Source organism: Cnephaeus nilssonii (assembly GCF_951640355.1).
Source record: "Cnephaeus nilssonii genome assembly, chromosome: 19".
In the NCBI taxonomy this organism is placed as follows: Eukaryota; Metazoa; Chordata; class Mammalia; order Chiroptera; family Vespertilionidae; genus Cnephaeus; species Cnephaeus nilssonii.
In genome coordinates, this window is record NC_137090.1 from 40,476,502 (window position 1) to 40,491,193 (window position 14,692).

Genomic DNA, 14,692 nt, shown 5'->3' on the forward strand with positions numbered 1-14,692 from the left:
AGGAAAATTCAATTACAGGTCAAGTGTAGGAAGCCCAGTAATTGTGGCTTAAGCAGCAGAAATGGCAGGTGATCGATAGCAGCCTGAGGATGAGTTTGACTTCAAAGCCCCTGAATCTGAAGAGGGGAAAAGGCAGCAGAGCCACAGAGAGGAAGAGGCTCCCGGACTTGAGGAGCTAACCCCCGAGAGGTTTGCCCAAAGCCCAAGGGGCCCTGGAAATGGCCCTGCCAGCCATGCCTGTGTATCCAGTCACTGAGCTGACTCCTGGGGCCGAGGGGCTCCAGGGTGAGACCATCAGGCCCTGTCAGGAGCCCCCAGCAGCTGTGTCTGTAGCTGAGTGCAGTAGCATATGGCCAGAACCTACACCACCAGGCCATGGCCAGAGGCTGGGCTGCAAGAAGTGGGCTCTGGGGAGAGCAAAAGTCACCACGTGGGACTAGAGACAACTCCTGAGGAAAAGAGATCTCTTTAGGAATCCCTTTTCCTGCTAAACTATGAGATTCATGGTAATAGCTGCTCCCTCTAGTGGTGACATAAATATTGCAAGAGGAGCTTTGTAACATTCCATCCAGAAGCTTTAGATGAATTCCACTATCTGAAACAAACAAAAAACCCACCACCACAGCCCTGCCTGGGTTGTTCAGTTGGCTGGAGCATCATCCCGTACAACAAAAAGGTTAGGGGTGCTGAAACCGGTTTGGCTCAGTGGATAGAGCGTCAGCCTGCGGACTGAAAGGTCCCAGGTTCGATTCCGGTCAAGGGCATGTACCTTGGTTTCGGGCACATCCCCAGTAGGGGCTGTGCAGGAGGCAGCTGATTGATGTTTCTAACTCTCTATCCCTCTCCCTTCCTCTCTGTAAAAAATCAATAAAATATATTTAAAAAAAAAAAAAAAAGGTTGGGGGTTTGATTCCCCGTCAGGGCCCATACCTAGGTTTCAGGTTCAATCCCTGGTCAGGGCCCATATGAGAGGCAACCAACTGATTTCTCTCTCTCTCTTTCTCTTTCTCTCTCTCTCCCCCCCCCCCTTCACTAAAATCAATAAACATATCATATCCTTGGGTGAGGATTAAAAAACAACAATAACAACACCACAACAAAATCCCCAAACATTTGTGTGGAAAAAAATTCGAAATATGTTGCCCTATAGTTTTTCAAGATGTTACCATTGGGGGAAGTTGGGTAAAGGGTACATGAGATGACTCTGTATCAATTTTTACTTAAAAAGTTTAATTAAATTGTATATAAGTCAAAAGACATACAATAATCTGGGATAAATATGTGCTAACTCTAATACACAAAGAGCTTCTAGAAACTGAGATGAAAAAGACCACCACTACAATAGAAAAAAAAAATGAGCAAAGAATATGAAGAAGTAGTTCACAAAAAGGAGATATTGTATAAGTCTTTAAACACATGAAAAGAAGGTCAAACTTCCTCATAAGATAAACCTATAGTGAGACACCATTTTTTCCTACCTCACAGATTGGCAAAAATCCCCATATACAAAGGTGGACAACATCCCCATATAAAAAGTGCTGGCCAGGGAATTGGCCAGGGTTAACAATCTGAGTTACAGCTGCTAGCCTCAGGGCCACTACCAACGCTAAAACTATGCTGAAACAACATAGCAAAGAAAGTTAGACTGATTTATAAGACAACTAGAGGCCCGATGCACGAAATTCATGCAAGAGTAGGCCTTCCTTCCCCTGGCTGCCGGCACCGGCTTCCCTCTGGCACCTGGGACCCGGGCTTCCCTCGCAGCCCCGGCTTCATTGGGAAGGTTGTCTGGAAGGATGTCCGGTCTAATTAGCATATTATGTTTTTATTATTATGGATAGAGAAAGAGAGAGGAGAGTTTAGGGCCTCATCCCAGCAAGGTGTAAATCATTAAATGGTAATTAAGAAATGGAATGGATAAAGCAGACAGGGGCAGGTCAAAGCAGCACGCAGGATTTGGGGGGAAGCCCATGCTGATCCACCGACACTGAGGGACCCTAAACAAATCGCTTTATTCACAGTAGTTTGGAGGAACTGGAAAATGGAGCAGGCAAAGATGACAATGAGAAACCGTACTTCAGTCCGCCTGAGACCATGGCCTCCCAATCTAGTCAAATAAAGACATTTGAAAAGGTCTGAGTCCCTTGGCCTTACCCCTGCCCGGGGATTCAAGGCCACGTGCACATGCCTGGGTAACACGGCCCGGGCATAGAGAAGAGACATTTCTAGGACTCCGACACTGAAGCTCCATACACTGTGGTTCCAAAACCTGTGGGCGAGGCCCAACAGGGACTGCAGTTCAATCGAAAGGAAACGGGGATGCAGCATGGATGAGATTAAAGTGGAAGTTTGGGTGAAAGTTGTCGTGTTTGAACAGACTCTATGTGAAGGGGTTTTGTCTCCTTTATTTGAATGTATTATGGGGATGGATAGTGTGACTGAAGAATGCGTCCCCTATCCAGCATTGCATAACAGAAGGCCTGTCAATTTGCCCTCTGCCGATACTGACTGGGAACTAGTAAATTGCCTGAGCCCACACAGGTTGTTAATTTGAAGCAGTGTGGAATACCTGGTAGACAAAAGGAGATTACCCCTTTAATTAATGCCCCACTGGAAGCTAGAGTGCTGGTGGGGACAGCCCTGTGTGCAGCACAGACCGGGGCTATTTATGGCAAAAGCACCACTCAACAAGGACCACTGGGATTTTGGACCCAAAATTTTCCATTTGAGAGATAATTACTAGCTTGCTTTTGGACATTAACTGAAACTGCCCCGTGACTGAAGGTTATACAATTGTCTTGAACCTGAAATGCCCATAATGTCTTGAGTGATGTTGGAGAAACACTCTAACGGGGAGGGCAGTGCCCAGAAGTGTTTCATAAGGAACATGCTACCAGGGGGAGGAAAGAGCTACTACCTGTTCCCTTAGGGCCGGCTTTGGAACCACTTGAAATGGTGCTGGATCCTCAGGCCCCTTGGGCCCCGTGGGCAGGGCCTGTGAACAGCTCTCCAGTTACCAACAAGGAGCTTCTTGGTTTATGGGTGGCAGTTCCAAGATGAACAAAAAGCACCCTGTTTGGGGGACCATCACTCTAACGGAAGACGGTAAATTAATTCAGCTCAGCGGGCTGCATTGCATGCTATTTGGTGCTCTGTTTTCGTTTTTACCAACTCCTGGATGGTGCCTAATGGCCTAGCCGTGGGGTTATGCAAAAGGGCAATGGAAAACTGGACTGTGAAAGGGATGGCCATATGGCTCATTGCTCCATGGAAATCACTATGAAAACTTAAGGGCTGCATTAAAGTAGGACATGGCAAAGCCCGTCGGAAGACCTCCCTTCCAGGACTGGGTGGTGATTGGAATCTGCAAGTGCATTTCCTGCTGTGCTTGCTTGAGGGGGCCGCCCAGGTCCATGACATGAGTGGACAGGGGTGCGTACTGCAGCAAAACAGAGATGGGCTGAATGGAGACATCTGCACCCTCAGAGACACAAAATGTCAAAAAGAACTGTCCTGGGGGGCGGGGGGGCCCGCAAAAAAACAAACAAACAAAAAAGAACTGTCCTATCGGCCAATAAGAGAGCCAAGCACTGCAGGCGGCTGCCAATGGGCCCTGAAGGGAATGGACACTTACTCTGGACAGGGCTCTGTGCACTTGATGCAAATGCTCAAAATACTACCAAAGATTTAAACAGAAAACAACGCACCAATTGGTACTGTAAGGTCACATACTTTGCACCAAGAAATACAATTTTCATCTTCAGAGTAATCATCTGATAGGAATTGGAACAGACAAGGGAAGCTTTTGTTGTCTGAAACAGGGAGACAAAGGCCTGAAGTGCTGGCTCCCACACCTTCATCAGTGTGTGCTCACATTCAATGTTAGGGAGGAAGGGGGAGTTGCCACGAGGAATGTTCCTCCACTTTTCTGGGTGATGGGAGAAAAGAGGAGGAGGAGGATGCACCATTACAGCTCTTCCCCACATCACCTTACTCTCTCTTTCTTCTACCTGATACAGTGTCCCCGGACTGTGGGTGCCAGAGGCAAGGAGGATTCCAGGCAGGAAACTGTAACTACATCTTTGAACCGTTCTTTATGTCAGAACCCCCGCGGGCCTGACGGGGTGGATTGCGTCTTTACCTCATCTGACAAAATTGGGCCGAACGGTGACTACAGCCCGTGGAGAGAGGTACATCCTATCCCATGTGCATGGGAGTGGGCTGAGGAGGAAGCATTTGCTAGAATAGTATAACTGAGGCATTCTGGACCAGCACAGTGACCCACACTAACTTCCCTTTCGAAGGTGGAAAAGTTTTTGATGAACAGAGTGGATCCAGAGACAGGGAAGCATGGAACAGAGTGAGGAATCTCAGAGGGAAGGCAGGGGAGGGTGGGTGAGAGGTAATCAACCAAAGACCTTATATGCACATATGCATAACCCATAGACATAGACAATAGGGTGCTGAAGGCCTGGGCTGAGGACAGGCTGAGGGGGTCAATGGGGGATAAAAGGGGACATATGTAATACTTTCAACAATAAAGAATTATTTTTTTGCCCTAGCCGGTTTGGCTCAGTGGATAGAGCGTCAGCCTGCGAACTGAAAGGTCCCAGGTTCGATTCCGGGCAAGGGCACATACCTGGGTTGTGGGCTTGATCCCTCGTGGGGGACTTGCAGGAGACAGCCGATCCATGATTCTCTCTCATCATGGATGTTTCTATCTCTCTCTCCCTCTTCCTTCCTCTCTGAAATCAATAAAAATATATTTAAAAAAGAATAATTATTTTTTTAAAGGTGGGAAAGTTTGGATATAAGTGGAGAGGAGAAAAGGTAGCTGTGCGTAAAGGAATGAATAAATGAACTCTGCAGTGAGGGAAATTCAGTATTACATGATGCCTCAAGAGAGACTCAGAGCAAGAGATGGCCTTGTCTCTTTGCTCAGTTATGTAGAATTCATGGAGCAGCGAAGCTATGTGTTACTAAGACCGATCTTGCTTTCAGAACCTGACAAAGTCAAACGAAAGCCTGCAAACTGAGTGTTGTCTCTCCGAAACACACTGTGCTTATACAATGTTGATGGGCTGGACTAGCTGTTAATGACTGGGTAGGACTTTAGCATGTGCCAATGTCTTTTGACTCTTATTTTCCAGGTTATGTCTACTGCTCCAATATGGTGCAACAACGACCTCGTTTCTAAGATTCAACTACCTTATGTAAACAGTCTCCTGAAGATACCAACACCAATACTCCACTGAGTTGGGAAAAGGCCTGGCCTGAGGAAGAACAGAATTAGCTAACCATCAGCTCATTCCATGCTATCATGGCAGCAGAAGCCCAAGCCACAGGGAGACGCTAGAAAGAGAAGGAAAAAGGTCCTTAACCCACAGCCCAGCTGAGCAACCAGACTCCAGCAGCACCCGCTGCCGGCCATGCCCGGGACCAGCTCGGGGCCCAGCCAGCGTCAAGGGCAGCGGAACTGCCCAGGCGACGCCCATCAATCCACGCCATGAAATTACAAATGGCCGGTGCGTCAAGACACAAGACATTGGGGTATTTTATTACTTAACAAGCAATAGACAAAACACCTGACATTTCCAGTTACCAGGGCTTCCAGGATCTGCTTTTTTGGTGTCTGTCCCGCCAGCACTGGGTTTGAGCTTTCTCTTCTCTTCTCTGCGGAGTCAGTGACAGATCATCCATCCCCAGGTTCCAGAATGCTGACTTCCCTGTCTGCTCTCGTTCCCTCCCCCATTCTTTGTGGCCTATGGATTCATGCCTTCTTAATTCCTGTACTGTCATTTCAGTGAGGTTTTGGAAGGGAGAGGAGGTGAACAGATCTGTTTACTCTGCCCTGTTTAATCCAAAGTTTCTCCTGCATTAACATAGTCACGGAATTTCCCCTCCACTTCCTTTTTCACCCAAGAGCTCCTCTGCCCAGAAGCTCCTCCCGGACTCCACATACCCTGGAGTGGGGAGGTTTGGGGTCATTGGCCTCCTCTCTCCCCGTTGCTTCCTTAAGGGAACACGTCTCCGTTCCCTGATGAACATCACCATCTACTGACCAGTGAGCACAGCCTCTTCTTCATCCGCGCTCCATCTTCTCATTCTCATGACGTCAGCATCCCCAAGGTCAATTCACTCATCACTCTTCCTCTTAGTCCTCTGCCTTCCTTGTGTCCCGTGGAACACACCTCCTTTAGTCACGCCCTCACAGGGCCAAATGCCAACCGTGTCATCCCCTGCCTGCTCCATGCCTGTGTCACTAGTTCGGCAGAGCCTGCTCGTCACAGTGGCTGGAAAAGGAGGCTCTCTCCTGGCCCGAAGCTGCTCCTGCAGGCTGGGCTCTGTATCCTGTCTCCCAGCTCGGCCCGATCTCACTCCGTCTCCCTGTGTCCTCACCGTGGTTTCTGAGGCCTGTCCAGCACCCGCAGAGCCTGATTTTGTCCGCAGACCTCTCCTCCCTCACCCTCTGTTCATGTCGTCTGGGCTAGGCTGGCTCCACCCTCAGCCCCAGGGGACCCAGGCCTTGCCAATCTATCACGCCGCCCAGGGACTGCCATGGGCTGGGGAGCGTCAGAGTCCAGAGACTCAATTCTCAGGCTTCCGTGGTGTTACCGGACTGAAGGGGTCCATTTGCCTGCGTGCATCAAAGCCCAATAGACATGAACAGGAGTTTGTAGCCAAGAGAGTGAGGATTTCTTAAGGAGATGGCACCATGCCTGGGGTCACAGGAGCTCATACTCAAAGACCCGACTCCCCGATGACTTCCAGGGGAAAATCGTTAATCATTATGACTAAGGGAGTCAGGGTCATGGTCAGGGTCGTGGTGTCTACTGATCGGTAAGCACTAGGGTAGGGGGTAGTTGGTCATTGCATCTGGTCCTGATGTCAGCCAAGGTGTTGCTTCGTCCGGTCTCACAAAGGTGCAGTTTGTGGGGTTGTTCTTGAGCTGAAACTAACTGAGGCCTAGAGGATGTTATCTCTACTTTGGCCAAAACTCTTTCTCTGTGGTCAACAGACCTGAGGCGGTTCTTCAAAAACTACTGAATGCTGACCAGAACGTCATTGTCCCAACGGCTTAATGATTAAGCAAGGGAGAGGGAGAGTCTGGGCTCCAGGTGAGGCCAGTTTGAAAAAAAAATCAAAATAAAAGGGCAGCCCTAGCTGGTTTGGCTCAGTGGATGGAGTGCCTGCGGACTGAAGGGTCCCGGGTTCGATTCCAGTCAAGGGCACATGCCCAAGTTGTGGGCTCGATCCCCAGTGGGGGGCGTGCAGAAGGCAGCCAATCGATGATTCTCTCATCATTGATGTTTCTCTCTCTCCCTCTCCCTTCCTCTCTGAAATCAATAAAAATATATTAAAAAAAAAATAAAAGTGCAAATGAAAGGAAATAAGGTTCCTGTGTGGTTACCATGGAAGCCATTAGGTAAGTGGGGTCTTGGTTGAACTTAAGCCTGGAAGGATGGGGCTGTTTAAATCTGAGTCCAGCTGTGCCTAACGTCTATACTCTCCCGTAAATGTTCAGTTAGAAGAACCCACTAAGGCTTCCTGCCTTAGCCTGTTTGGTCTTGTGTCCCTGCCTGAATCTATCAGGAGAATCCTGTTTTAAAATGGCCCAAGAAATACTTAAAGAAACATTTCTCTTTTAAAACAAAAAAAACCCCACTTCAGCCATAGCCCTACAGCTCCCCCTGGTGGAAGACATTATTTCTCATTCTGGATAATATGCCTTTATTTCAATCCACCAAGTGTCCCAACAGTCTGCACACATCTAGGTTAATTTAGAACAACTTTCCTTGTCCAAAAAAGTATCTACCTGCTGTTATTTATAATCCTGATCACAGCCCTTTCCCATAATACTTTGTACTTCAGAACTATGATCCTGAACAAAATGCGTCCCAAAATCATACAGTGAATTTAGAATGTGCTAGACCATTAGGAATTAATTTTTATAACCATCGAAAAAGGAAAAATATAGAAGAGAAATAGACAACAGTAATGAACTGGAATTTTAAAATCCTGTCAAGTATACGTCATTGGCTTCTGGTCTCAAGGACTGTTCCCCACACTGACCTCTCTTTTCTCCCCACATCCCATGGAAATGATCAAAGGGAGAAGTACAACATGAAAAAGAGAAAGAAAAAAGATCCAATCCGGCAAACCAAAAACGCACAGAGAATGCCATCAACAGAACAGAATATCGGAGGGATTTGAGGAAACGTATTTTTCTGTTGGGAGAGAGGTAAGCAGTGTGGAGAACCCCCCACAGAAGGGCTCCCCGCTCTCCTGAGAAGGTGGGAACGTTTCTCAGAGCACAGCAAGGCGCCAACTCCAGCGCCAGGCCTGGGAGGGCCTACGTGTCCGGGCAAAAGGGTTTTTGAGCTGTGCTGGTGCCCACTTCATTGTGCTGTTCTTCCTCAGTCACGGAGCCTGTGAGAACTTGCCAAAGCAGGTACAGGAGTGGGTGGGGAAGCCAGAGAGGCAATGTGTGCAGCGTTCCAGCAAATTCCTGCCACCACTTCAGACACCACCCAACCCAGCTGCCACCCCAACCCAGCTGCCACCCCAACCCAGCTGCCACCCCAACCCAGCTGCCACCCCAACCCAGCTGCCACCCCAATCCAGCTGCCACCCCAACCCAGCTGCCACCCCAACCCAGCTGCCACCCCAACCCAGCTGCCACCCCAACCCAGCTGCCACCCCAATCCAGCCCTTGCCACAGTTACTTGACCCTGCTGCACACAGACAACTCAGAGGTCCACTGGGTTTGCTGAGGCCAGAGAAGGGGAGGCTGGGGAGAGAGTGGCCCTGCTCCACCTTGGCTCCACAGAATGGTGCCCTTGGGCCTGTTGCTCCAGCCCCTTCAGCCCCTGCCTTATCCGTGGGGCGCTCTGTCTCAGGTAACTGTGTCTGTTGGCACTATCTCCACTCACATAGCACCCAACTGTGGTGCCAGCCCTTCACTGTGCCAGGGTGGTAGTGGGGAGCAGAGAGCAGAAATAGAGGAAGCAAAAGATTTGTGCAAATACCTAAGGAGCCCACAGCAACCTCTATTCTCCCGCTTCCACCACCACACATAAGTGTGAATAGACTAGGGAGAATCACCTTACAAGTTTTAAGGACCATTAACCTCCTTAAAAAGGTGGGTCAGGGCCTGGCCGGCTCAGTGGTTGAGTATCGACCTATGAACCAGGAGGTCACAGTTGGATTCCTGATCAGGGCTGGATTCCCAGTGTGGGGCATGCAGGAGGCAGCCAATCAATGATTCTCTCTCATCATTGATGTTTCTCTCTCTCTCCCACTTCCTTCCACTCTGAAATCAATAAAGATATGAAGAAGAAGAAGAAGAAGAAGAAGAAGAAGAAGAAGAAGAAGAAGAAGAAGAAGAAGAAGGGAGAGAAGAAGAAGGAGGAGGAGGAGGAGGAGGAGGAGAAGAAAAGAAGAAGGGTCAGGAAGGACAATCTGGAAAAGAACGCTCCCCAGTGGAATGGAGGAAATACAAATGTATTAAAATATTCAAATTAACATCCTCAAAAATGTTTGTGACAGAAAATCACATGTGGGAAACCGCCTAGTGTCTTCACTAGCAGAGAGGTGTGGACAAGGACCCCGGAATGCTGGTGACCCTTGAGCTCTGGCAAAGGTCAGAGCTATGCACCCAGTCGAGACAATGGTAGCTGAAGCAACTTCCCCACCTGACAGTCATGTAAATCCTACTGATAAGATAGTCTGCCTGTTACTGGAAATTGCCTGCCTAAGGGCTATAGGTTAAGGTGACCAGATCGTCCCGCTTTTGGCGGGACAGTCCCGATTTTTAACAATTTGTCCCGCGTCCCACGGCGTTTTAAAAAAGTCCCTATATAATCTTTCAAAAAATAGGAACTTTTTTAAAAAGCCGTGGGACGCGGGACAAATTGATAAAAATCGGGACTGTCCCGCCAAAATCAGGACGATCTGGTCACCTTACTATAGGTGTATCCCAAAATTGAATAAAGGGATGGCAGGGCCAGCACCCAAGCAGAGTCCTTCCTCTTGAGCTGGGCTCACGCCTGGTCCCCCAATATTTCCAAATTATTTCTTGTCTCGTCTCTTTCATTTGCGTGCAGCCCCTCTTCCAGAGCCCAAACCCTGAACCATGTGGGACGTGGGTCATTCGCAATCACATTCATAAAAACTACCTGGTATATAAAATGTGGTATATAGCTACAGTGGGATATTATTCAGTCATAAGAAGGAATGAAATTGTCATATATACTATCACATGGATAAGCCCTGAAAACATTGAGCTAAGTGAAATTGCCAGACACAGAAAGACAGATATTGTATGACTCCACCTATATGAGGTCCCTAGAATAGGCAAGTTTATAGAGAGAGAAAGTAGAATGGAAGTTACCAGGGGAGCTAGAGGGAAGGGATAAGGGGAAATTGTTTAAAGGGTACAGAGCTTTCATTGGGAATGATGAAAAACATTGGGTGGAGGCAGAGATGATGTTTAAACAAAATTGTGAATGCACTTACTGCCTCTAAACAGTACACTTAAAATGCTTAAAATGTCAATATTTGGTTATATATATTTTACTACAATAAAAAATACCCCCCCAAACCAACCAGTTATAGAAAAAGGAAAGAAATCACAGAAAAAGAAAGTGTTGTTAGAAATTCAGAATATTTATTTATTTATTTATTTATTTATTTTTTTGCTCATTCATAAATACACAATTTTATTTGCTATTTTTAGGGGAAACTTAGGCATTAAACTGTCAGCTGATAAAATACGATACCTAAAAAAGTATAAAAGTATAAATATCCCCTTAGAATAAATTTTAGTGAATTAAGTCTTAATATCTTTAAATTAAAAAAAAAATCCTATCTATGATGTCAAGGTCACAAATTAAACAACAATAAGCGGCCAGCAGTGCCCCACAGGTATACCCTGAGGCCCACAAAGGCCGCCCTCCTCCCAAGGCTCCATGAGGAGAACGGGTCACCAGGGGCTAAATATGCCCTATAGAAAGGTCGCTATAAATGGTTGAAGCCAAACATTTAACAACATACAACAGACCTTACAAAAGGAGTAGGTAAGTCCTAGGTGCTGGAGAACTTGGTTAATCAGGTTATTTATTGGCAAAGGAGAAGAGGGCACAGGTGAGATGCCTCCGGAAGCATTTGAAACTCGACGTGCCAGAGCCTCTGCCCGACATGTCAGCAGCCCCGGTGTCGGTGTGCACAGCTCCCGGGGAAGCCCTAGGTCAGAAAGCAGAGAGCTGCCTGTCCGAGCCAGGTCCCCCAGGCTGTTTCCACGACCAGCTCAGAAAGGTCTGTTCTCAAAGCATGTGGATAGCAGGTTGTAGAGGAATCCTTGTAGTTCCAATGTCATGTAAGGTGGGCAGAGCCCATGTGTGGAGTCTCAAACATCCCAGAAATATCAGAGAACTGCATAGTTATACAAAGAAAATGAAAGAGCCGGCAAGAAAGAGAAATATTTGTGATGCGCTGTAAACATCCAATTTTCAACATGACCCGGAATTTCAGCTCCAGAAGCCAGGTGGACAGGCCTCCTGCCTGACCTCCAGCCCAGGCGAGACAAAGGCACTGACGAGCGCCAGCTCCTCCAAGAGCCCATGGGTGGGAGGAACAAAATAAAATTTCTACCTCCCTTTAAAGGACTTAACAGATCAATCCAAAATGCAGCAACACTTTTAGGCGTTTCTAAAAAGTAAAAACATTGGGAAGTCTATCCACACTGGAAATAAGAGATGCAAAGGTCTCTTGCCTGGAAAATACAAGTGAAGACGACTTGACTGTTCCAGGCCAGGTCAGGCCAGGGGAACATGGCTCTGAAGGAGGCCCAGCCTTGGGGTGGGGGTCCAGGAAGTAGTGAACATACAGAGGCCACCTCTGTCAAAAGCTGCCCAAGGCTGTGAGAAACCAATCATACCTAGGCATGACTCTCTGACCAGAGAACCAGGGCCTGGTGCGGTGTGGGTGATCAGCAGACACCCAGAGCCCGGGGCCACAGCACTGCGACCACTTGCTACCAGCAAGGCCCAGGCTCCGTTACAGACTGTTTGTGTAGCACCAAGAACGCTGTCCTCTAAATGATCTTCGGTGATTAAAGGGGTTGGTCAGGAGCATCCTTCCTCGGGCCTGTGTGGCACTTGGAAAAAATCGAGCGAAGGCTCCCATAGCAACGCCTGCCTGGCCAGCACACCTCCTCCTAGTGGGGGATGCCCGGCCTTGGACAGCTGGTCACGTCTCTCACCACCCACCTCAGAGGCAAAAAAAGGATTCACACCCAGATCTCTATAGAAAATTGTCAAAAGCAGGTTTCTTCTCACGGCCAAGCTTCCTCGACATGGCGGTCATTTCATCTTGGGAAAAGTAAAACGTTTCGTCAGCTGTCAGCATTGTGCTCCTCACATCCTTGAACCTCGTTCTTGCAAAATCTTCAACCTGCCCTCTCTGGGCCTCGACTTCCTGTGTGCAAGACAAGAGAGTAGGCCAGATGGTTCCTGCTAACAGAGAACGAAGTTGGGTTCTGGAACCAGCTGGGCCTATGAATCTCAGGCAATGAGAAGAGTCTGGGAGGTGGCAAAGAAGTGAGGAGCAGCTGGGGCCAGGACATTTACACTTAATCTGAGTCATTCCCATCGTGACCCGTCTCCTCGTCATCACTCTTGGCTTTCTCGCTGGGCTCACTGGTAGTGCCATACGGGGAGTTGTGCAGCTCCTTGGAGACCACACAGAGGAACTCGGCCTGGTCTTCACTCCCATAGTTGTAGGAAGAGCCAATGCTGACCAGCTGCTCAAACTTCCAGCCATCGGACATGATGGACACCATCTGCGTGAGCTCCTCCTCCTGACACTGAAGTACACGGTAAACATGCTTCACTGGCACCTGTGATGTTTTGCTGTCTCGTTCTCTAATTTTGTCCTTTACAAGTTTTATTAGTGAGGTGATATTGTAAAATTCCGCTTCCTCCAACACTCCTTCCTCTGCAAGGTCTTTGTTAATGACCAGCTTTCCATGTCTCAGGTAATTCAGCACAGGCCCAAAATAGGTGGGATCTCTGTCGATTAAATAGGCACCTGTTTCATCCTTATCCGAGTCCAGGTCGGGGTCGGCCTGGCACAAACGGTACAGGAAAGATTTCGGATCCCGGCACAGCGTCTGCCGGGTGGTGAGAAAATACGTGCCGCCGACGTTGAGCCGGACCCACTTGGACACGCTTCCGGGGCGCTGGGCCAGGGCGCCGAGCCCCACGCTGCAGCGGCGGCACAAGCCGCCCCCCAACCCCGCCCCGAAACCGCCTGGAGCCGGCTGTAGAAGCTCGCAGTGATTCTCCGCCATGATCCCAGCAAGCCCAGCCACAGCTCCCCTTCCAGAATATTTATTAATTACTGTGTTATTTTCCCTATGAACAACGGTAAACCTACTTTTGCCCCACCCTGTATTTATTCCAAGGAGAGTGTCTGTTCTGGAGGAAACAGAGTCCATTAACCATTCATTAAGTTAGTGTATTTTCTCCTGCTGTCAGCATGAGAAAGGAAGGAGACAAGATCAGTCATAAACATAAAGCATCTCCATCATATGCATACCTGAATGTGTGTGCAAATATACCACCCTGCTACACAAGCAAATCAGAATCAAGAACACAGTAATGGTAAAGCCCAACAAAAAAGAAACAATGGTGAGAAAGGAAACCAACAAAACGTAGTTGTCTTCCTAAATATTTGAGAAATGTAATGCAATTGATTTTTTAGAAAGAATTATAAAAATAGAAGACATAGTATTAAAAAATAAAAATCTGAAATTAAAATTCTAGAATCTAGATTCTTTTCAACTTTCTGATTGGGGGCGAGAGGTGAGTGGAGAAGAAGTTTCAAAAGACAAACCAAAAGCCACAATGAGATGTCACCTCACACATGATGGAATGGCTATCATCAAAAAGAGAAGCCTGGCCAGTGTGGCTCAGTGGTTGAGCGTCGACCTATAAACCAGGAGGTCATGGTTCAATTCCTGGCCAGGACACATGTCCGGGTTTCGGACTCCCCAGTGTGGGATGTGCAGGAGGCAGCCGATCAATGCTTCTCTCTCATCATTGATGTTTCTTATCTCTCTATCCCACTTCCTTCTTCTCGGAAGTCAATAAAAATATTTTTAAAGGTAAATAAAATGTAATGTATTACTAAGACTTGATTTAAAAATTATTTCATAACATACTTCTGCTCTTTGGGAAAAGTACCTTCCTTATAACCTGTAAGTCCAACTTCCTCACATTAATCCTGACTCCACATTTGCAGGTGTGCCATACACATACACAGAAAAAGACAAAGGCCTATACACTAGTACTGCTTTCCCGTGGCTGCTGTGGCAAGTTACCATAAACCTGGTGGCTTAAAACAACGCACGTTTGTTCGCTAATAGTTCTGGAAGCCAGAAGTCCAAAAGCAGTTTCACGGGGCCCAAATTTAGGTGCTGGCAGGGTCACACTCTGGAGACTCTCAGAGGCTTTCTGGAAAACCCATTTCCTGGCCTTTTCCAGCTTCCAGAGTTACGTCCCTTTAACCCGTGGCTCCTGGCCCCTTCATCCATCTTCCAAGTCAGCAACATAGCATCTTGCTTTAGTCCTCATTTGCTTCCTTCTTCTCTCTCAAATCTCCCTCTGCCTCCCTCTTGTAAGGACAGTTG

The 14,692-nt window shown here is 47.8% G+C and overlaps 1 protein-coding gene across 1 annotated transcript; it reads right to left on the reverse strand.

Annotated features, from left to right (window-relative positions):
- Window positions 1-12,631: 12,631 nt before the first annotated feature.
- Window positions 12,632-13,375, reverse strand: LOC307114579 (BTB/POZ domain-containing protein KCTD5-like; the record flags this gene model as incomplete). Its single annotated transcript, XM_079797121.1, has 1 exon — window positions 12,632-13,375. Exon 1 carries the CDS (start codon window positions 13,349-13,351, stop codon window positions 12,632-12,634), a length of 720 nt encoding a protein of 239 aa, XP_079653247.1. The 5' UTR covers window positions 13,352-13,375.
- Between the last annotated feature and the right edge of the window lie 1,317 nt (window positions 13,376-14,692).